Source organism: Adiantum capillus-veneris, chromosome 5 (assembly GCF_014529385.1).
Source record: "Adiantum capillus-veneris isolate H3 chromosome 5, ASM1452938v2, whole genome shotgun sequence".
Classification (NCBI taxonomy): Eukaryota; Viridiplantae; Streptophyta; class Polypodiopsida; order Polypodiales; family Pteridaceae; genus Adiantum; species Adiantum capillus-veneris.
In genome coordinates, this window is record NC_140935.1 from 41,705,781 (window position 1) to 41,729,192 (window position 23,412).

The 23,412-nt window shown below is 43.1% G+C and overlaps 1 protein-coding gene across 1 annotated transcript in view; it reads left to right on the plus strand.

Annotated features, from left to right (window-relative positions):
* The window catches only part of LOC147457201 (elongator complex protein), a 64,181-nt gene extending 45,993 nt beyond the window's left edge, over window positions 1–18,188 (plus strand). The window contains exons 5-9 of the mRNA XM_086512165.1: window positions 7,073–7,142; window positions 16,355–16,575; window positions 16,661–16,747; window positions 17,358–17,433; window positions 17,800–18,188. Coding sequence (XP_086368291.1) covers window positions 7,073–7,142; window positions 16,355–16,575; window positions 16,661–16,747; window positions 17,358–17,433; window positions 17,800–17,996 — 651 coding nt within the window. The 3' untranslated portion in view covers window positions 17,997–18,188. The remainder of the gene's footprint in view (window positions 1–7,072; window positions 7,143–16,354; window positions 16,576–16,660; window positions 16,748–17,357; window positions 17,434–17,799) is intronic.
* Window positions 18,189–23,412: the final 5,224 nt, after the last annotated feature.

A 23,412-nucleotide genomic window follows, 5' to 3' on the forward strand; every position in this document is an offset into this window, starting at 1 on the left:
CGGATACTGATGTATATGTATATGATGCCTCGACTGTCAGAGAGCTCCATTGTATCGGCTCACCCTTTGTCTTCCGTTTGTATCAGCTTTCACCCCACCCCTACCCACTATTTTCTTTTCAGTTCTTTGTACTTTTTGTACCCAGACCTGGTATTAGATTCACCAAATGTAACCTTTTGGTCTCATAGGTCATTTTGGCCTTTTGAAGACGTTAATATTACATTTCATTTCTCTCTCTCTCTTTAGCCATCAGTCATATATGAATTTTTATGTTGTAGGTCCCTTGTATCGAGACTTGTAAATAAAATTTGAGGAATTTTGTTAGCCTCTCTCTCTCTCTCTCTCTCTCTCTCTCTCTCTCTCTCTCTTTACCATGCTTTCGTTTAGGGTTTGCTGCTGTATTTTAGGGTTTGCGACCTTTTTTTTTTTTTTTTTTTTTTTGGGGTTGTTGGACAGATCTGCGTTTTAGGGTTTGCTGCATTTTCTGCACTTTAGAAACATCAATCCTCTCTTCTCTCTCTCTCTCTCTCTCTCTCTCATGTCATCCCCAACCTCACCTATGGCAACAAGCAAACTCAAATATATGCTTCACTCCAAACGAATTTCCATCATTGAATTGGAAATGAAAGCATGGAGAAAAGAGATGGAAGATTGGAGGAACGCGAAGACTGTTTTCCTCCGAGAAAATGAAGAAAAGGAGAAGAGGTGGAAGGACGAGAAGGATCATCTTCTCAACAAGATCGCCACGTTGGAGAATAGCATTTTGGACCTCCACAAAGAAGTGTTGGAAACACGGTCAAAAAATGGGCTTGAAGAGGGGGAATTTCAGCCCTCTTTGAGGGAAGAAATTGACAACATCAATGAGGAGAAGAAGTCATGGGCCGCGGTCATATCCGAAACGCAAAAGAAAGTAGAGGAGGCCGAAAAATGGATTGAGGTTGCCAAGAAAGGGAAAGGTAAGGAAGCTCCTTGTACACCCACTCTTATCAACATGACCCTCGAAGAGGAACAAAGAAGGAGGATGCGGGCTCTACATGTGAGGGTAACCGGCCTCAAGGACATAAACAATGTGGAAAAAGAGGTCACAAGCCTTCACAAACAAAGGCATGGAGAGTGGGCAAGAAGAGTGAGGGCCCCGGAGAATCTTCAAAGAAAAGAGCTCTCATACTACGCTTCCCTTCATTGGAAGAGAAGAAGGAATTCTTGAGGAAGAGACCTACTCTCAAGAAGACAGGTATTTTCTTAGGCGATGACCTCACTCTCTCACAACTTGCGCATATGAGAGAAGTAATGCCCGAGATTCAAGCGGCAAGGGAGAAGGGGAAGATGGCCTTTTACAGAGATGGTCGGGTGGTGATTGTAGAGCGGCGCTCTACATGACGGTGCGAGACCTATGGGACCACATTGAGGATGGCGACTTGGAATTGTAATGGGTCTATGAGGTTGGATGTTGGTGCCTTTGAGGACAGTTTCAGAGACAAGGACATTGTTTTCTTTTCAGAGACTCACCAGGCCCCTGGCCAACTGTTGCCACATGTGGTGGGATACAAATGGGAGACAGCCCACAGAACAGTCACGAGATCTGAGCATGGGAGTAGAGGTTCAGGAGGAGTAGCGGTGTTGTTTAGGGAGGAGCTACAGCCACTACTACATATTGTACGGAGAGATGATCAGGCTAGATACATGTGGGTGAGGCTGAGAGCTGGCACAGGTCGATTTCTATATATTGCTATATGTTACTTCCCCCCCAGTACGTCAGTATATGCTGTATCCAGAGGGCAGTCGCCTTTCTCAATTCTAGATGATGATATATGGGAGTTTTCTAGGGATGGTGATATCATCCTCCTAGGAGACTTCAATGCTCGAACGGGCAACTGTCAGATAGTCTTCTACGACACTTCAGATGAGATGCTTAGAGAGTTGGATGTGGGTGAGCTGGGGTTTGACAGATGCTCACATGACAGAGAGCAGACTGAGTATGGGAGATACCTCACGGAGATGACGACTACACATGGGCTAGCCATACTTAATGGCTTACAGCGGTTTCCTGGAGCAGCAGGCTTCACATGCTTTCCACACAGACATGGGGCCAGTACAGTGGACTATGTTATGACACAGCCGAGCTTTATTCCTTGTATTCAGGATTTCACAGTGGGAGCCAGACCAGTGGGCGTAGCAGTGGATCATGCTCTCTTGACACTGTCCGTATCTTTTCAGTTTAGTACAGTCCAGAAATCAGGAGGCAGGTCACACACCCGTTATACATTTACACCAGAGACTGACTCGGTTTATACAGAGGCGATCTGGGATCGTCTATGCACAGTTGCTCCAGGCCTCTCAGTAGAGGAGTGCACTACTTTACTGACTGAGACACTACATGATGCAGCATCAGAGGCATACCCACACACTCAACCGGATCGGAGGCGACATTCTGGGAGCATGCCCCAGAATAGTTGGTATGATGAGGAGTGCAGAGAGATGAGAGCCCAGCTTCAGAGGGATCTTCATTTAGGAGTCATCACCTACAGACAGTCGTGGATTGCTTTCCGGCGCCTTGTGCGAAAGAAGAAACGAGCTTACCTGGCCCAGATGGAGCGAGACTTGTATCAGTTGTTCTTGAGTAGAGACTCAGGCGAGGCATGGCGACTCTTCCATGAGCACTCCCCTCCCCCAGTGATTACTTCTCCTGATGTGTGGGGCCAGTATGCGACATCGTTATATACGGTTCCTGGGCAGGATCCCCTTCCAGATCCTACAGAGCCATGTCCACCTACGAGCACCTTCTTTACCACTGAGATGGTAAAGAGAGCCATTGACAGGATGAGGACCAGGAGGGCTTACGATCATGACGGTCTAGTAGTGGAGCACTTTATACATGCTAGGGATATGCTGATGGAGGTTCTTGCAGTGTTGTTCAATCGTGCCATGTGTGAGGGATTACCTGAGACTTGGAGGTTGTCTACTATTGTGCCTATATTCAAGGCAGGTGATCCTACAGAGCCTGGAAATTACCGCACTATTATGGTTGGACACACACTGGCACGATTGTATGCATCCATTATTGAGCAGCAGTTGAGTAACTGGGCAGAGGGTGAGGGTGTATGGGCAAAGGGACAGGCAGGTTTCAGGAGGGGTTTCTCCACTCTTGACCATATTCTGACACTCAGAGCTATCATTGAGGAGGGCAGGTCACATGGGAGACGGATTTATTGTAGCTTTGTGGATTTCCGCAAAGCATTTGACATGGTACCGAGAGCTCGACTGATGCGCAGACTGCAGGAGATGGGGGTGCCCACAGTGTTGATTTGGGGGATTATGGCTTCATACAGATCAGTGATGGGACATGTACGCACCCCAGAGGGGATATCTGACTTAGTTCACTCCACTATCGGGGTGAAACAGGGTTGCCCATTGTCTCCTACTCTATTTGGTATGTATGTTGATGAGGTGTCTGATTACATTGACAGAGAGGGTGATAGAGGTGCCCAGCTGGCAGGGACGTGGATCCCATTGTTGTTATATGCTGATGATATTGTCTTGATCTCTGACTCACCAGAGGGTATGCAGCGACAGTTGGATGCATTACACAGTTTTGCAGAGGATAGTGGATTGTCTGTAAACCTTGGTAAAACCAAGGTCATGGTGTTTAACACCACACCGCAGTGGATCAGGAGATCGGCACCGACCTTCACGTATGGTCAAGAGATTGTGGAGTATACAGATGCATACACTTACCTTGGGATAGTCTTCATTGGGCCGAGGTTTTCTTTGGGGAGAGCAGCAGAGACTAGACTGACCAGAGCTTATGCGACCTTGGGAGGCTTGGAGAGGATGTGTTCGCAGGTTCAGTTCCAGGAACCTCGGACAAAGTTATGGCTCTTTGATACTTTAGTAGCCTCAGCTATGATGTATGGGGTACAGGTATGGGGACCTTCTGTAGGCCAGGATGGTTGGAGACGTATGGAGAGGCCCTTGGTATCTATGATCTCCCGATTGATTAGAGCCAAGGCCTCCGTACCTCACGCGATCATTCGAGCAAAGCTAGCTGCCCCCCCCATGGAGATTGAGGCGCTTACCAGATCAGTGTCCTTTGTGCACAGCCTATGGGATACTACTAGAGACAGATATGCTAGACTGGCCCTTGAGTCTTCCAGACAGTTAGCTCTACAGGGGGACACTTCATGCTGGTATGCACAGATGACTTCATGGTTTCAGACGCATGGCTTCACCATGGACAGGTTGCCCCCTTTCCAGTATTCTCTTCAGGCACCCTCGCTGTCTCTTACACGGGTGGAGATCACTAGACTCATTCGTCAGGACCTGATCCAACTCGACACCAGGAGGACATGGATAGAGCCGCCTCAGGAGTTGAGCACGAAGATGGCTTTCTATAGAGAGCATCTTCTCCACCTCACAGGAGATGGGTTTGTGATTCGACCCAGCTACATGGACACACATGTCTCATGGTTTGCGTTGTGCCATTGGTCAGATACGCACATCCTCACATCAGCTCGAGATTGAGACTGGTAGATTCAGAGGGATACCAGCAGACAGCAGGATATGCCGATTATGCAAGAGAGAGCCAGAGACAGAGTTGGACTACATATGTCATTGCACAGTGTTCTATGAGATACGGGGGCGTTTCCACTGCTTATTCAGAGAGGGTTTTGGTCCTCTATCTAGGGTCATGAGTTATGAGGATCAGAGATGTCTTGGACTATATCTACTTGAGTTACACAGGTGTAGAGACACTTTATTGGGGAGAGCTAGAGAGAGGCAGTCCCAGAGACACATTACAGATTTCTTTTCACTAGATATGGGACAGCCAGAGGAGCAGCCACCACTGCAGAGCTCATCCCACACTCATTCGACCACTACTGGCACTCTCATCGACCGAGCATTGGAGCTACAGAGATACAGACGACCGCGACTGAGGAGAGGAGCTACACAGCATCGACGGAGACTACAACAGAAGATTCGAGCCATACTCTCTCGACATCCAGAGTGCAGATGAGGATGGATCCTCACCATTTCTTCCATCTTTGTTTCACACACTGTTACATCCAGTTTACCGGGTACCTATTGTATCAGCTACTACACCCACGTAGTTTTAGATTGTAGTAGTAGTAGTAGTAGTATTTTGTTCCACTTCTAGTTCTTTTGTACCCAGACATGGTATTAGATTCACTATTTTGTAACTGATTGGTCTCATAGGTCATTTTGGCCTTTTGAAGACGTTAATATAACATTTCATTTCTCTCTCTCTCTCTCTCTCTCTCTCTCTCTCTCTCTCTCTCTCTCTCTGAGCACTTTCATTCACAGTAGCATTCACTTTGTTTGTGATCATTGCACTCTCTCTCTAAAGGAATGGAAGGCTCTCCCTTCCGTGAGTAAAAGGAACCCTTGAGCACAGTTCGGAGCACTCATCTTGAGCAATAGCAACATTCACTTCCGTTGCAACTGACACTTTTCATGCGAGGATCATGATCACTAACAATTGACTGTGGCATACCATGGTACTTAAATACATTGTACATGAACAATCGTGCCATCTCATTAAATATTTTCTTCTTCTTGACAGGAATAAAATGGGCTTGTTTGCTAAACATGCAAATAATGGTCCATATACCATCTTTCCTTGTCTGCGGTCTTGGAAGATCAAAGATAACATCTATAGCAATACTTTTCCATGGCTTATCTGGAATAGGCAGTGGTTGTACACCCTTTTGCCTATCAAACTTGACCTTTTGGCAAGTTATGCATGCTCACCCACATCTCTCCTCAAAGTAGGTCAATAAAAGAATGTCTCAAGCGCTTTCACTATTGAATCAATACCATGATGCCTTGCATACAGTGGGACATGACTTTCTACCATAACCTTACGTCGCAATGGCCTAATGACACATAGTCTGCCATGCATCATTATAACCATCCTGAGAAGGTTGTCTATCTAACAACTGCTGAAAGATCCTTGCAAAATCTTCATCATTAGCATATTGTTTCTTCATATCATCAAGTTCATGATGATAAGGAATTGACAGCTGAAATTTGTGGCTTTCTTGACAATGCATCAGCCACAACATTCTTTTTGCCTTCCACATGCACAATCTGAAAGTGGAAAATGTTTGCCCGTCGCATATGCTTTTTAGATAACTTTGGCATGGGGCCATTGAGCTGGATGAGAGCTAGATGTCCCATCTGAGAGCAAATAGAGCACTCGTCCGGCAGCCTTGAGCACTCAACTAGTTGCGCTGCAAGATGTGCTGCAAATCGTGGGCGATTGATATATGAGAGGAGAGTTTCAAGATGCAGTGAGCAACGACCAGAGAGCTTTGACAGACCTCCTTCAATCTCTTGGTAAAGGCATCTTGGGTCAGCCATCAATGAAAGAGAAGCGTCACCGCTTGCACCATAGCATCTGCTCTCTCATTAAAAGCACTAAGGGCAGCAAAGGCATGCCTACAAAGGCAGAATGGCATGTGCTGTAGAGGGATCATCAAATGCTATAGGTGGTGACGGAGAGGTAGACGCTTGTGTTTTACCCATAGCGAGAAATTGAGGTGTTTCGCTCGTTTTACTAGAGATCGTGATACATTCTTGTAGAGGTGTATATTGCTGGGTATTTACAAGAGGCTGGGTAATGACAATGCAAATGACTATTTCAAATGGGATATAAAAGGCATCGAAATGGGGAACAAGAATGGCATTGAATGAGAGACAAAAAGTCGAGTACAACTACTGTTTTTTAGCTCCATGACATAAAGACGTGTGTAGTACAAGTCTTTTGACTCTAGTGGCCTACAAAAGTCACATTTGGCTCATATAAATGAAATTTAAAAAGGGGTTTTGCACGGGAGGGGGGGGGGGGGGGGGGGGGGGGGGGGGGGGGGGGGGGGGCGGGGGCGGCGTTCATAGTTTGTAGGAGCTGTCTAGGCTAGAGAAGCAAGAAGAAAATGTATGGTTGGTCTATTGCTTGTACACTTGAGAAATGGCAGCCAGTCTTAACAGTCAGAGTAATGTACAGGAGATAATTGACGTTTGTGGTCGTGCATGCTTTGTTTCAATGTTACAGGTAAGCTCATTGCTAGCACATAATTCAGCTGACTCGGTTGCCAAATTTCTCAACAATCTTCGATCAAATGGTTAGTACTCTTGGGAGGCTGTGTTAAATGAAGATAAGCAACTGCTGAAGCTGTTAATTGTAGCTTGAGAGGAATACATAGTTTGATATTTTTAATGTAGAAGCAAACAATCTTCTGTCAAGGGGCAAGTTACTTTTTCTACAAAAAATACCATCTGGTTGTTTAATAGGAGCAGATTCGAGCCATTCCCGTTTATCAATAATCTCTGAGGACAGATAATCTCCTTGAAATCTGGGTCAAGTTTCAACCTGTGGAAATGAAATGTCTAAGAGTCTTTATTCTATTGTGTACCTTTTTTCACAGCATATTTCAGATAGCATTGAGATATTCCTTGCTATTAGGTGTATACAGCGGAAAGTAAGACTGTTCCCCAGATATGAAATTTATTAGCTGCCAGATTCTTACCAAATGAAAGAATTTAGCATCTTCTACACACTAACGAAGTATAGTTTCATGTTCAGCAGTAATTGATGAATTGTTGTGATTGAATTGAGCTTTTGTTCAAACTATTGCTTGATCCTCCTCAGCCTCAGCATACTTTTGGCATATTGTTCGGTTGGATTTTTTGGAGAATTTTATATCTTCTTCCATTCTCCTTTTAACCTGCACTAAATGCAACATGTGTGTGCCTCAAGCCTTGGTGCCTTGCTGATCTATTGTTGTAAATGGGCCAAAGGCCTCTCATATAGGCACAGGCCACAAAAAACAGTGCCAACAGCCCAAAATCATTAAACCTGAGTGTGGGGTTTAGTTACAGTCTAAATGAACGAGCAATTACACAACAAAAGCCAAAACTAGCCCTAGACCAGCTGTCTCAAAGTTAGAGAGGAGGAATCAGTGCCTAGCAAGAGAATCACGCTCTAGGAGTGGAGTTTGGGCACCAGCCCCTTGTTTGGTGTTTGAAATCAGAAGGGCCGCAAGTTGAGACAGAGACATATTGATTGGCCAGCATTTTTGCTACAGTAGTGGTCAGAGAGTCAGTGTCTTGAGATATAAATTATTGCCCAGTACTATGCGATTCGGAGTATTGCCACATGTATTGCAGAGACTAATGGTGCTATTCTAGCTGACTGGAGAAAACGATTGCAAAGAGACATTTATAGATATGTTTATGATGGTCATTAGGGTTTATTTGTTGATCATGTAGCCCTGGCCCTTGCTGGCATGAAGTGACTCTATATTGTTCAAGGTGGTTCATGATCGTGACCATGATCGTTCTTTCTTTGATGCCAATGTACCAGGATAGTCTTCTCCACTATTGCTTGGATGCCTATTTAGGTGGTGGCATGTCCTGGCCTCTGTCGGTACTCCGCTGTATCTCCCAGTCTCAATCCGCAGCTGGTGTGAAGACGTGCGTATCTGGCCAATAGCACATCGTATCCCATGAGACAGGTGGGTGTCCATGTATCTGGGTCTCGTCACAAAACCGTCCTCCGTAAGCTGGAGAAGGTACTCTTTGTAGAAAGCCATCTTCGTGCCTAGCTCATGTGCTGGCAGTATCCATGTCCTCTTGGTGTCTAGCTGAGTCAAGTCCTGGCGGGTGAGCCCTGTGATCTCGGACTGTGTAAGAGTGAGAGATGGTGCATCCAGTGAGTACTGGAAGGGTGGCAGTCTGTCTATGCTGAATCCATGCGCCTGAAACCATGATGTCATCTCCCCATACCAGCATGCGGTATCTCCCTGCATGGCTAACTGTCGAGAGGACTCAAGTGCAAGGCGGGCATGTCTATCTCTAGGAAGTTCGCACATGCGGTGTATGAAGGAGACTAATCTGGTGAGCGCCTCAACCACTAGTGGGGGGGCCGCTAGCTCTTCTCGGATAATGGCACGTGGTATTGAAGCCTTGGCTCTAATGAGCCGCGAGATCATAGAGACCAGAGGTTTCTCCATGTCCCTCCATCCATCAGTGCGACCCGACCTCCCGTGATGATCCAATGAAGGTCCCCATATCTCAGCTCCATAGAGCAATGCAGAAGCCACCAAAGTGTCAAAGAGCCAGAGCTTCGTCCGAGGCTCCTGAAACTAAACCTGCGAACACATCCTCTCCAATCTACCCAATGCTACATGGGCTCTAGTCAATCTGGTCTCTATTGCCCTCCTTAATGAAAATGCTGGTCCGCTAAAAACCACTCCAAGGTAAGTGTAAGCATCTGTATACTCCACTATCTCCTGTCCATATGTGAATGTAGGTGCTGATCTCTTGCTCCATTGTGGGGTGGTATTAAACACCAAACCTTGGTTTTACCAAGGTTGACAGAGAAACCACTTTCGTGGGCAAACCTATGCAAAGCATCCAAAGGACGTTGCATCCTCTCCGGGGAGTCGGAGATCAACACAATATCATCAGCATATAACAATAGTGGAATTCCTGCCAGCTGTGCACCTCTATCACCATCGCTCTCAATGTAGTCAGCAACCTCATCCACATACATATTGAATAGAGCAGGAGAGAGCGGGCAGCCCTGCTTCACCCCAATAGTGGAGTAAACCGGTGTAGATAGACCCTCTGAGGTGCGTACATGCCCCACCATTGACGTGTATAATGCCATGATCCCCCATATGAGCTCTGTGGGTACTCCCATCTCCTGTAGTCTGCGTATCAATCTAGCTCTGGGTATTGTGTCAAATGCTTTGCGGAAGTCCACAAAGCTACAATAGATCCGTCTCCCATGTGATCTGCCCTCCTCAATGATGGCTCTGAGTGTCAAGATATGGTCAAGAGTAGAAAAGCCTCTCATGAACCCTGCCTACTCGGCTGCGCACAACCTCTTCCTCTCTGCCCATCTATTGAGCTGTTGCTCAAGAATGGATGCGTACAACCGTGCCAATGTGTGTCCAATCATTATAGTGTGATAATTCCTAGTCTCCATAGGGTCTCCTGACTTGAAGATAGGTACAATGGTAGATAGGCTCCAAGTATCATGCAAGCCTTCACACATGGCGCGGTTAAACATAACTGATAGAAGCTCTGCTAGTATATCTCTGGCATGCATGAAATGCTCGGCCACTAAGCCATCATAATCATATGCTCTCCCAATCCTCATCTTGTCAATGGCCTTCTTCACCATCTCAGCGGTGAAAAAAGCACATGCTTGTGGGCATGGATTGGGGGGGTCGGGAAGGGGCGGCCGTCCAGGAACTGTGTACAAAGATGAGGCGTACTGGCCCCAAGCCTCTGTAGAGGTAATGGTAGGGGGGGGGGGGGGGGGGAGGAGAGTGCGTATGAAAGAGCCGCCATGCCTGTCGTGAGTCCCGACTCAAGAAAAGATGGTATAGATCTTGTTCTAGTTGAGGCAAAAATGCCCTCTTCTTTTGCCGCACTAGGCGTCGGAAGTCATTTGTGACTGTCTGTGAGTGATGTCCCCCAAAAGCACCTCCCTCTGAAGTGGCTCTAGTCTCGCGGCATTGTGCATCATACCAACTGTTCTATGGCATGCTCCTAGAACGGCGTCGCTGCTCAGGCTGAGTGTGTGGGTATGCCATTGTTGCTACCTCATGTAATGTATGTGTCAGTATAGTAGTAAGCTCCTCCAGAGGTCGCCCTAGCTCCTCAGTGCACACATCTATATAGACAAAGTCCGTCTCCGGCGTGAAGGTGTAGCGAGTAGGTGTTGTTGCCCGTGGACTTTGTGCTACATTAAACTAAAAAGAGATGGTCATCGACAGAAGGGCATGATCCACTGCCACCCCAACAGGTCTGGGTCCAACTGTGAGATCCTGGATACTAGAGATGACGCTCGGCTACGCCATGCCATAATCCACTGTGTTGGCTCCATGTCTATGAGGAAAGTATGTAAAACCTCCCGCAGTGGGAAATCTCTGTAGGCGAGTATGGACAACACTTGATAGACATGGGAACTGCACATGGATTGGCCATCTTGAATGAGTATGTTCCACATCCTGTGATAGTCTGGACAGGCCCATCTCTATAGCATCCAGTTCTCTCAGCATCTCCTTTGAAGTATCATAGAAGACTGTTTGGTGATGGGCAGTCCTAGCATTGAAGTCCCCTAGAATGATAATGTCACCATCTCTAGAGAACTCCCATATGTCATCATCCAAAATAGAAAAGGGGGACTGGCCTCTGGGTGATGCATAGACTGATGTGCTCGGGGGAAAGTAGCAATAGCGATGTAAAAATATCTGTCCATCTCTGCTCTCAATCTCACCCACATGTACCTAGCCTGCTCATCCCTACGGGCTATATGTATCAACGGTTGCAACTCCTCTCTGAATAACACTGCCACTCCCCCTAATCCCCGCTCTCTGTGCTCTGATCAGGTTGTCTCCCATTTGTATCCACTGATGTGAGGCATAGATTGCCCAGGGGCCTAATGTGTCTCAGAGTAGAAGATGATGTCTCTTCCAGTAAAACTATCCTCAAAAGCACCCACATCAAGGTGCATGGATCCGTTACAGTTCCAGGTGGCAACTTTGAGTGTGGTCCCATAGGTCTCGCACTGTCATATGGGGCGTCGCTCCAGTATTACCACTCTGCCATCTCGGTAAAAGACAATCTTGCCTTTTCCCCTTGCCGCTCTAATCTCCGACATTACTTCTTGCGTATGAACGATCTGCGAGAGGGTGAAATCATCTCAGAGAAAGATGCCCGTCTTCTTAAGAGTTGGCCTTTTCTTCAAAAAGTCCTTCGCTTCCATGGAGGGAAAACGAAGGATGAGTGCCCTTTCTTTCAAGGTTTCCCCATTGCTTCCATTTTTCTTGTTGCCCACCCTCCAAGCTCTTGTGTGCATCGGCTATCAACCCCCATTAAAGCCACGAGTTCTTTTACCTCTTTGTCCACATTATCTTTGTCTTTAAGGCCGCAAATTCTCACACGTAAAGCGCACACTCGTCTTCTTTGCTCCTCCTCTAGTATCAGATTAATAATAGTGGGTGTGGACATGGACGTTATTTCCTTGCCTTTTCCTTTCTTGGCAACCTCGATCCATTTCTCGGCTTCATCCGCCTTCTGCTGAGTCTTCGTAATAACATCCACCCAGGAAGTCGTCATTTCTTGCTCTGCTCTTCTCCTTCTTTGATGGCCCGTACTTGCTCCTTGACATACCCCCCTCTTGAAAGAATTTTTATCGCCCTTGATTACCTCTGCAAAATCAGACATAAGCCATAAACCAGTTCAATAGACACTGACTCTAAGTACCGACGCACTAGACGACACAAATCCAACGCTTGTACAAAGACGACAGTCACATCACATCACATTCAAGTCATATCACTTAGAATCCATTCAGATCTAGGACCATGATTCCTGGCAACGTATTTAGCAATCACATCTAGATCTGCACCAGACTTCACTGATGTCGGATTAACTAATCCCGTATTGCGTGTCATGTCTATATATTTCTCGAGATCGAAATGCTGCAGTCATTTCGTCAATCATTCCATCTTCACTCAAACATAGTCATGTCTGAGTAATCATTTCCGGGAATTCCAATCCATCAATCAGACACTGAGTTCATACTGAACAGAGTGTTTCAATTATTCAGTTCTAGTTGTGTGGCCATCTTATCCCTCGGGAACTCTTGATGCGATCATGACAATTCCATTCAATCATTCATCATGATTCAAAATTCATGATTCTTATCATTATCAGGTTCATTCTGGAGCTATCATTGCTCCGAATTCGTCTCATTCTCGATTTTCACTTGTTATCTGTTCACAAATAGCAGGATCTTCTAGAAAGCATTAATTTCCTACATAAATCAAAGTCATCTTTGAAAAGTCCTATTTCAAAGTTCTTCATTCACACACTTAGTTCATACTGAACACACTGTTTCAATCATTCAATGTAGTCATCTCATCCGTTCAGAAGTCTTGATGCACCTAGATCCCTGTGTAGCCATCTCATCCAGCAGGAACTCTTGATGCACTCACCACAGTATCTAGTCATCTCATTCATATGGGAATCTTATTTCATCATTCATCATACCTCATGCATCGTCATTCAAATTTCAGTTTATTGATTTTTTATCGTGAATCGACGGATTCATTCTTGAGCTGCCGTTGCTCTCGATTGCTTCCAGATGCAAATTCCTTGCCATGCCATCCTCAATTTCACCTGCAAAACAGGTTAATCAAATGGTTCACCTTGTTGTAAAAGAGTCGATGTTCGGCTCCATACTTCCAAATGCTTTCATATGCACGTTTCTCGCTCCTAAGAATATCTGCACACAAATAACAAGGGCTTCCAAAAACATTAATTCTACACATACTGAAATTTTATGCAAAAACCCTAATATTCCAAAGTTGTTGGATATAAGATCTGTTCGTGTCAATGCGTAGAGCTTATTGAGAGGATCAACTTTGCCTTATGTTTCATATCCAAATTCTCAACCGTTGAAGAGATTTTTAAAGGTTTTTTGGCAAACTTTCCTATCAAAAATTTGTCGTGTTCTTCATTCTTTTCTTCAGTTCCCACGTCGGATTTCACTTTTCTTTGCCTGCCCACCAAGAGTGTTATCTCTTTTAGATTCTCCACGAGAACTTGTGTAGTCTGGGATTCTTTATGGCTTATGCCCTTTAAGACAGAGCGATGAAAACGGGAGCGCGTCCGATGCGCGATGAAGTAAGGGTGGGAGTGGCTAATAAGTCCGCTCTTTGGTAGGACTGGTATGCTTCGAGAAAAGCACACACTTGAAGCTCCAATACCATTGTCACAAACTTGGGCACCCCAAATTGAGAATCTTACACGACACACAAGAGAATCACTTAAAATACTTCACAACTTTAAAATTTGAGTCGACACGGCCCGGCGTAGTTTCGTGCCCAGAGTTATTGGCCCCAAAATCTGACGCCCCTTTCGGTTTTTATTTTTATATTAATGCTTGAGCAAAGTACAACTTCCGAGGGGACCTCTGCTCTCAGACTTTGCGTCCAAATGCTCTGCAGAGTGAGCCCCAAGGGTCTATTTATTCTTACAAGGGATGCCCCAAAAGCAGTTAAACTCAAAAGCAACTTGTTCCAAAAGCATTTGGTTATAAAAACTGCCAAAAAGCAGCCAACGCAATTGGCAGAACTCCGTACAACAGCCACGTCAACATGTCAGGGCGTGCTCCTAATATTCACGGCGTGCCTGTTGGCTCTCTCATGTTACTGACTCCTCCCCAATCGTATGGATACCCAGCCATCACATAGATTATGCAGAACTGATCTGTACCTCATCACATCAGCTGAGATAGGGATGGTTAGATTGGGGGGGGGGGGGGGGGGGGAGGCGGGGGCGCAGGGCTGGTGATTGGGTATAGAGGCAGTCGGATCAAATATGCAAGCATTATGCGAGGCAGCCAAATGCGAAAGAGCGTTACATTTGCAAATGGTATTCAAGAGAGATACTACTGCTTGTTTCAGGAGGGTTTTTTGCCACTTCAGTCAGTCATGCAATAGAGGACCACAGATGTTTGGGGCTTTCCTTCTTGTACAAAAAGGCATCCTTTATTAACTAAACATCCTAAGATGGCACAGATTTCCATGCTAAAATATGCAAGAGTTCCGATTAGACCAAAGGAGCAACCCTCAATAAACAAAAAATATGTTAAAACCAAGAGAATTGCTTGGTTTTAAACCTTTGAGATTTCCTCATACTTTTACCATCAACATGAATGTCATCTATTATCACTGAAAAATAAAGGAGTACAATCGAAGGGCAAGCCATCAAGTAAAGGGGACACTTGAAGAAGATGGAACTCCAGCTGTGGAAACCCTGCTCCTATAGTCTTTGTAGCTCAAGGTATCTCTATCTGACTCAATTTGTCCCTCTTCTCCTGGGCTTTGTCTTGAGTAATGCCAAAAACGATTATTAGTGATTGTGATCTGCAAATGACTAGCAACGAGCACTTTTTATGGACTTAGGAACTAAGTTGATCTTGATACAGATGGATGAAATGGAAGTGCTGATTCTACAATCCTAGACATTTTAAAGTGCTATGGTTTAGACAATCAACAAGAATGGGAGAAGTATTGACCTCTAGTAGAATTTTCCTATAAAAGCTTTGTACTCTCCTCTACTAAAAAAGCTCCTTTTAAGGTTATTAGTGGCAAAACCACATCTTCCCCAATGCTTCTCACCAAGGGCAAGGTATTTGCAGTTGATGAATTTGTGCAAGGAAAAGGGATCGGATTTCTTGGTGGAAGGAAAATTGATTGTGCTCTGATACCACTGTAACAGACTTGGACACCCCAAGTCGGAAATCCGGCACGACACACGAGAGAATCACTTAATACTTTAATCACAATCTAAATGAGAGATGAATGGCCCCACGTAGTTCGATGCCCAGAGGTATTGGCCCCAAAGTTTGGTGCACCTTTCGGTATTTTTCTTTGTATTAACACTTGAGCAAAGTACAAATTCTGCGGGCCCTCTCTGCTCAGTGCTCGTCAGCAATCTGAGTGGAAGAGAGGCCCTAGGTACATATTTAAAGGCCCATGGCCTCTCAAAAGCAATAAATGAAAATCTTCAGTCCTTAAAAACATCCAGGCCCAAAAGCTAGCGCTTCAGCCAGCCAGCGCGATTCGTGGGTTTCCGTACAGGCTGCCACGTCAGCCAGTCAACGCGATTTACAGGCGTCTGTACAGCTGTCCACATCAGCAGCCAGCCTGCTTTTTTTTTCCCTTTAATGTCCTTTTTGTCCCTTTCGGATGGGGTACCATAAGTTGGAACAATTGGTGAGTTGCCACGTCATCATTTTGTGACACATTGAGGGTGTCCATAGCCGTCGCATGTGCCATAGGACATAAGTAGCAGGCTGTCATGCACTCTCATGTCATATGTGTGCTCTAAATCATGTGCAAAGTATGTGGGTGTGTATGGTGTGTGTCTACCTTGTATGACTCTTCAAGCTCTCGCTGACGGAATCTAGTGCTTGTTGTTTTCGTTGGACTTATAGATCCTCAGCGTGATAGAGTGTGACCCCCTGCTGCAATTAAGCGGGTTGGTATTACATATGAACAGTCTGATCATGTATTACTCTGTTGTACATTTGATGGCCGTGGTTCCAAGTTGAACCGTTTACTCTGCGTCTGCTTCCTTCTTTATACAATCTAATTGCCCTTCTATGGAGAATCCATTTTGTAATATGACTATTTAAGAGTGAGAGGAAAGCACTAAGGACATCTTGAGGGCTGGCAATAGTCTGTTATGTGACCTTTGGTTGGTTTGTATCGTGGTGTATGAATTCCTGCAGAATAATTATTCACAGGCAAGGTTTCTTCTCTAATCTGGATGCTGCATTCTGATCTACACGATGCAAAAACTATCAAGAGTTTGGAGTATATCTCGAGTATGAACATCTTCATGGAGCAACTTGGGACTGCAGTAATCAGGAAGACGGACGGAAGTCACACTGCTTCTAACAAATTATTTAGTGAAGGAATGCTTAAAGTTCGACAAAAGCGCCGCAATGGGAGGGTTCGTGAACGGGTATTGTACATTATCGAATCTTCCAACTGACCTCAGTTTTTCTTTTTGCTTAAGAGTGGCTCTGATTATGATCCTGTATTTCTAGATTGAAAAGTTTGAAGTTGATGGCCTCTCGATAAGTATTTCAAATAAAACAGAGGGTGTTGAAGCAGGGAAAGTAAGCATACCACAGGTAAACTATTTAGTTTTTTTGTTCTAGCAGACAAGCTGCCACCGTGAATTTTAATTATCATAGCATTAAGTGACAAGTAACAGGTTCATGCTCATTGTGAAGATGAACCCTAGGGAGGAATGGGAGCTACTCAATGAATCGGATTATCATAACATTGAGAAAAAAGTAAAGGGTTCATGCACACTGAATATGAAACCTAGGGAGGAATGAGAGCTACTTGTTTCCCTACACTTTACAGTCTCTGCTGTCATAGGTATAGTTAGGTGGTCTTCCATCTTGACTGGCTCATAAAAAACGCAGATGATCTCATTAAAGCCTGTGATTAGTCATATGGCTTCTTATTGAGAAATTTAGCAATTAGGAGTAATTATGTTTAGGCTGGACAGAAGCAGGCACCTGATGAGTGAGAATGGCTTTTGTAGAAAGGTCATTTTGCTAGTAATGAGTAGCCAGCTGTGACACCAAATGCAGAATAGAGGGCCGTTTGTGTTGATGAGGATGGGTTAAGGTAAACAAGATGATTATTAAATTGCGATGATTTCAGATGGAACCACCCAAATGTGCAATTTTTGGAGTATTACACGGTAGTAACACCTTGTGTGTGTGACAGGTTCAGTTCAGATTGCAGCTCTCCGACAAGGAGAGGCAGGAGAGAGCTAAAGTCGTTCTTCCATTTGAGCACCAAGGTAACATGAGAAAGATGCTGTTTACATTTCGCATCCTCTATTCATTGGCAATGACCTTACCCATCTGCAAAGTGGCTCCCCATAAGCTATGATAAATGAATAGAGATATGATACCCAAATATGAACCTTAGACTCTATCAATCATATGGCACTTTCATTTACAAGCTCATTGCAATTGTTATGTCTTGATAAAATTGTGAATGCATGGTAGTCTACTGCGCGTCCTTTTTAGTATTTTGTTTCGTTATCAATACTGTTGTAGGGTGTGCGCATAATAGGGAGACTGGCTTGGCATAATTTTTATTTGACATACCCTCATTTATTGTGATTTCTCAAATTAAGGTACAAACTTTGTTTCTTTTACAGGCAATGGCCAGGAGTCTTTCATATATAATGGCAGATTGGATGCCATGGCAACTCCTCAAGGCCTTGATATGGCAAAAAATGAACTGCAGAAACTCACTCTTGAGGAAAAGAAATCTGGGCAGGTGGAATATTTGAGGGACTCTGATGATGAAAGGCCAGATTCTGATGAAGATCCTGATGATGACTTGGATATCTAATGTAAATTTTAACTCTCTCTCTCTCTCTCTCTCTCTCTCTCTCTCTCTCTCTCTCTCGGAGCTTAGGATTCTAAGGTATTTTTATTTTGTTACTCAGACTTTGTATCGGATCCACCACATTGTAACTTTCTAGTCTCATAGGTCACTTTGGCCTGTTGAAGACGTTAATATAACATTTCATTTCATTTCATCTCTCTGTGTGTGGCAAAAGCGCAAAAGTACAAGCAGGTTTCCATCGTCATAGCACCATTTGACCATCTTGTCACTGTTCGTGTTCTCATGAAGGAAAGCTCATTGTAAGGTAAGCAATTGTATTGTTGCTTTGTGGACTTTATAAGAAAGCCTTTGGTATAATTCTACGTCACAATTTGTGAGGAAGGCTGAAGGAATTTCAAGTACCAATACTCCTGGATTCTCGTATCTATAAGAAGGTGATAATGTCAATTGTGCATGGGAAAAGGAATTTTAAAAAATTTTGAAAGTACTACCGGGGTTAAAAAAGAGATCGATTGTAACTCTTTTTTTTCTATGCATTGATCTATTGAAACAAATGGTACATAGATTTTATGCAACAAGAAGAGGTTATATTTGCAATGTGGTAATCATGTTTTCATTGTATACATATAATATAGTGCTTCTATCATATACTTTAGAGGATGCGCAAAAGCTTATGGTTATCCTTGAGAACTTTTACTTGCATAGTGGACTGATTGTGAATGAACCCAAAACAAAGGTTATGCTTTTGAAACCATCATAAGGCGAAGCCATGTATTGTGTAGAACAATGAGACACTTAAGTTGGTGAGAGCTTTAAGTATCTTTTCCTTGAGGTTCCAACCAAGTACAAGTGGCATGAATGTTCATTATGAAGCTGAGTAGAGAGCAAACTATGTATTTGAGGACACGTGTAATGCAAAGATGTTAAATGTTGGGTTTTCAAGAAGTACCTTTTCAACACATTGATGATACTAATTTTCTTTTAAGCAGTTGCAATGTGGGGTAAGAGCATCAAAGTCTACGCGGAAGAGTTTAAGAATGTTTAAAAGCATTTTCTTATAAACCTTTTCCAAGTTAATACACAAGTATCATATATGCTCTTACATCTTGAGTTTGGATTTCTTTCGCTTGAAGTTATGGGTATGCTAAGAATTGTGAAGTACCTGATGAAGATGTGTCATAACCTCTCATATCAGCTTCTATAATTGCATTGAAAGCATGCAAAAACATTCCAAAGACGCAAAGCAAGATCTTGAGCACAAGATAGATGCAAGATATAAAGTAGTTTTTTGAGAGATTAGATGCATCACACAAGCTACTTATACCTCGGAAGATCCAGTCTTTATAGAACAGGACATACCACTTTCGAGCAAAAATTATCCCTAATTACGAATAGTGTAAGGTAATCATAACTCTCTTTCTTGCACTTATGAGAGTTGTAATCAAAGAAATTATTTTACTCCCATCCCACATATATAGTTCTTTGGAAACACATTATGGCTAAATCCGTTGTGTAATAAAACTCTCTTTCGTTGTTTTAAGCATTGGTTTATGGCAATATACTTTCATGGGATTTTCTTATTCTTAAGCTTCAGACAATTCAAATATTACAAGAAAGAACAAAAATCAAGAGTTACTAAAGCATAATGTACCTAAATTTAAAACATTAGATAGTTTAATTTTCTTATGTCTTCAATCATCTACGTACTGCATATTTTAGTGTCTCATAATATTAAACATCATATGTAATATCTTGATGTGTCACGATATCATTCCTCACAATAATCATTCAATATATTTTGATGTATCAAGTCACGATCGTATCCTTATATATGAGGATATCATTGGTCACAATCATCATTCAATATTCAAAAACCATCAATACCACCTTCGGTTTTATAAAGAGTCATCATCATATCGTCATCATCATATCGTCATCATTAAAAAAACTCCAAATATGTATCAGTATAATTTAAATCAATTGCATCATATACCTTGATTGACAAAATCACACTAGTAGTAGTGGTGGTCAATCACTGCAGTACAATTTTGTTATCGGTGTTGCCTAAACTGAATAGTAAACAACAATAAGTCGAAGAGCCACTCGCGAGAGACAAGAGACTAGAGGCAACGGACAAGCGGTTGGCAAGGGCGAAGGGCGAGAGGCAAGAGACAGAGGCTAAGAGAGAGTGGCGGCAGGCTAAGGCCAAAGACTAAAGGCTAGGGGCTAAAGACTAAACACCAAGGGCTGAAGACTTAAGGCTAAATCACAAGGCGAGGCCTCATCTTTCAGCCAAGGACGAAAGACTAAGGGCTAAGAGTCAAAGGCTAAAGCAAAAGTCGAGGGTCTTTTGGCCAAGGAATAAAAACTAAGGGCTTAGGTCCAATGGCTAGGAACTAGGCAAGGGTGAAAGATGAAATGTAAGGGCTGATGAAGAAGATGAGAATGGAAAGTACGAAAAAGGTTGTGAGGACAATTATTTGAGGCATTGAGTGTAAAAGATTAGAAAATTGTGTAGTAGAAGAGCTTGCCGTAATCATTCGTGCATGGGAAGCAACAAGAAAAGAATTTTTTTCTGTCAATGTATCACTATGTAACTTGACACATCTGCATGTCGGTTCCAAACGGGGATTTCATTGACGTGATCATGATCGTGTGATTATGTTAATAACTCTAGTAATTACACAAGAAAAATATGTGATCACGTTAATTGTTAACATGAATTTGATGATGACCTGCAAAAACCTAGAGAGCCGGTTAGCTCGTCATGTAAGAGCATATTCTCTAAGGGTCCGTCTGGGATTTTTAATTTTCTCGACGGACCCGCCGGAAAAATAAAAAACCTCGACGGACGTAATTATATAAAGTAAACCTTGTGCTTACCGTAATGCTTTGACTAGGAAAATCCTTGGGGAGTCTATCCGAGTGTTGGGTACAGTCATCTCCTTGTGAATTGACCTAAGGTTACAGAGTCACATGTCCTTTTTTTTGGGCCGAACGTGATTCTTAATTCGGTAACCACTTCTAAAAATATTTAAATCCTTTACCAAACATAAAGGTACAAAACCAAAATAATTAAAAATTTGGAGAGTCATGCTCATTGCGATGAAGCCATTGGTCCAAATGAGGGCTGTAATTGGTTTCAAAAGATGAGGATATGCAAATGACGACTCGATAGTCAAGGGTTGGATGTCTTGTACTAGTGTACCGGACATATAAAGGTCATTGAAGTCTTGCATTTTTCACCATCATAGATTTGAGTTGATATACATTGTCACTGCATAATACAAGAGCTATAATCCTTAATTGGGTGAAAATAGCTTTTATATATTGAATTGGTTGCATAAGGGGGCTACAATCCTTGACTGGGTACAAGTAGTCCTCAATTATATGATTATATTGAAGATTTCTTTGCGTTATTTCATGCATTGGTTTATACAAAGAGTGCATTATCTATTATGAAAGATTATTAGCGCATGACATGACCAATCATAGATATTATTGCTTTCGTGTGTTTTTTTGTAAATAATTGACATCGTTTAGTGTAGAAGTTGATTATTCTTTGTATAAATAATCATAATAATAATAATTGCATTGAGAAAATCATAGCATTGTTGTATTTATTATGCCGTGTAGAGAGTGCATTGCAATGTGTATGTTTCCTCACAACATAGGTTGACTAGCGTGAATTGCAAATCTCGTATCGTGTAGATTTGATTACTTTCTTAGTGATTGGTTTTTTAATATATATTGAAAAGAAGAAAAATGTTTTAAAAACTGAACATCTAGCTCTTTTGTCTTCAGTTTTAAATTAAAAGCAATGAAACAAAATGTCGGCACAAGTGGTGTTGGGATAGGCATGTCCTTTCATCGCTATGGGAAACATCTCTACACTTGTACAACTTACGTTTGGCATTTGGCCTATGTGCTGTATGGCTATGTGTAAGCTAAGTAGAAAGGGAGGAGCTCCAGCCGGATATCTACTCCAGGCTTATAAATAAAGCCCTTTATGTACATATTTTTATGCTATGGTGTGTACTTTAATGTAACACCTTTTGAGTCAAAATCACGAGTACTTTCTCTCTCTCTCTCTCTCTCTCTCTCTCTCTCTCTCTCTATATATATATATATATATATATATATATATATATATATATATATGTTTGCACACACACACAAATCTCTTGGAGCACACACACACACACCATCACCCGCAACAACTGGTATCAAAGCCAGTGAGCATCATGACAAGCTTAGCAATCCTATTAGCATCTCAAAAGCCCAATTTGTTGATTTTTAAGTGCATTAATCACTAATTAGAAGGTGATAAAGAGGCCCAAATCAATCTCTTAATCGAAGAAAATTGAAAGCATGGATTGAAGTTTCTTCGGTCCGAGTTCGCGGATGTTTTACCCTCACTAAGGTGCTCTCTCTTGCAACTTTGTATCATGGAAAGCTGAAAATTGCAGCTTATCACCTCATTTGACGACTTCGGCTTCGCTTTGGAATCTCTTCCCAGCCTTGGAGATTCGCTGATCAGTCGGATGTAGACGCAGCTCAAAAACGACCCCTCTTGCAATACCCGATCGTGGAATGGCTTCAAGATCATTTCACCTCACTTTGGACGGCAACTGCTCATCTCAACAACTCTTCTGTGTACATAATGCCTATTTTTAAATTATAGTAGGCTTTTTGAGCCTTTGATTGGCTAGTGGAGCTTCACACCAACATACTACACAACTCCAACAATTTGCAAAGCTCCCATTATAATCTTTTTGTTGATTAAAACCCGCAAGTTTACCCACACTCGAAGTGGTAGCCAAGCTCGACATGGACAACACGCTCGACTTCATCAACAAACTTGACATCGTCAATATTTTATGGTCGATTTGTATTCGATCAAGCTTCCAAGCTGTTCGAGCTTCAAAGCGTGCTTCTTTAAGGCACACGCACACTTCCACACACTAATAACCACTTGTGAAGAGGGGATTCACGTACGTGAAGAGCGACTTCACAATTTCAGCTTTTGATCATTGTGTACAAGGCAAGACACTACCATAGAGAGAGTCTCTACACTGGTAAGACCAAGTCCCTTTGTGTGTATAACCATTTTGCACCATGAGAGAAAAAGGGATTGAAAAATTCAATGGGGATGGTTTCCATACATGGTACACAAAGCTACGTGGATACCTCATGAAAAAACAGCTATGGTCTGTTGTGAAACCGAGAGTAAGTGAACCATCCACTTCTATTGAAGTCACTCTCACTAGGGCCCAAATTACACAAGCACAAGCTAAAGATGAACAAGCACTCGGCATAATTATCACATCCCTCCACGATAATTATGTGCACTTTACAGATAGCTGCACCACTGCAATCCAAGCATGGGATATTCTGGAACATAATTTTGGTGCTAAAC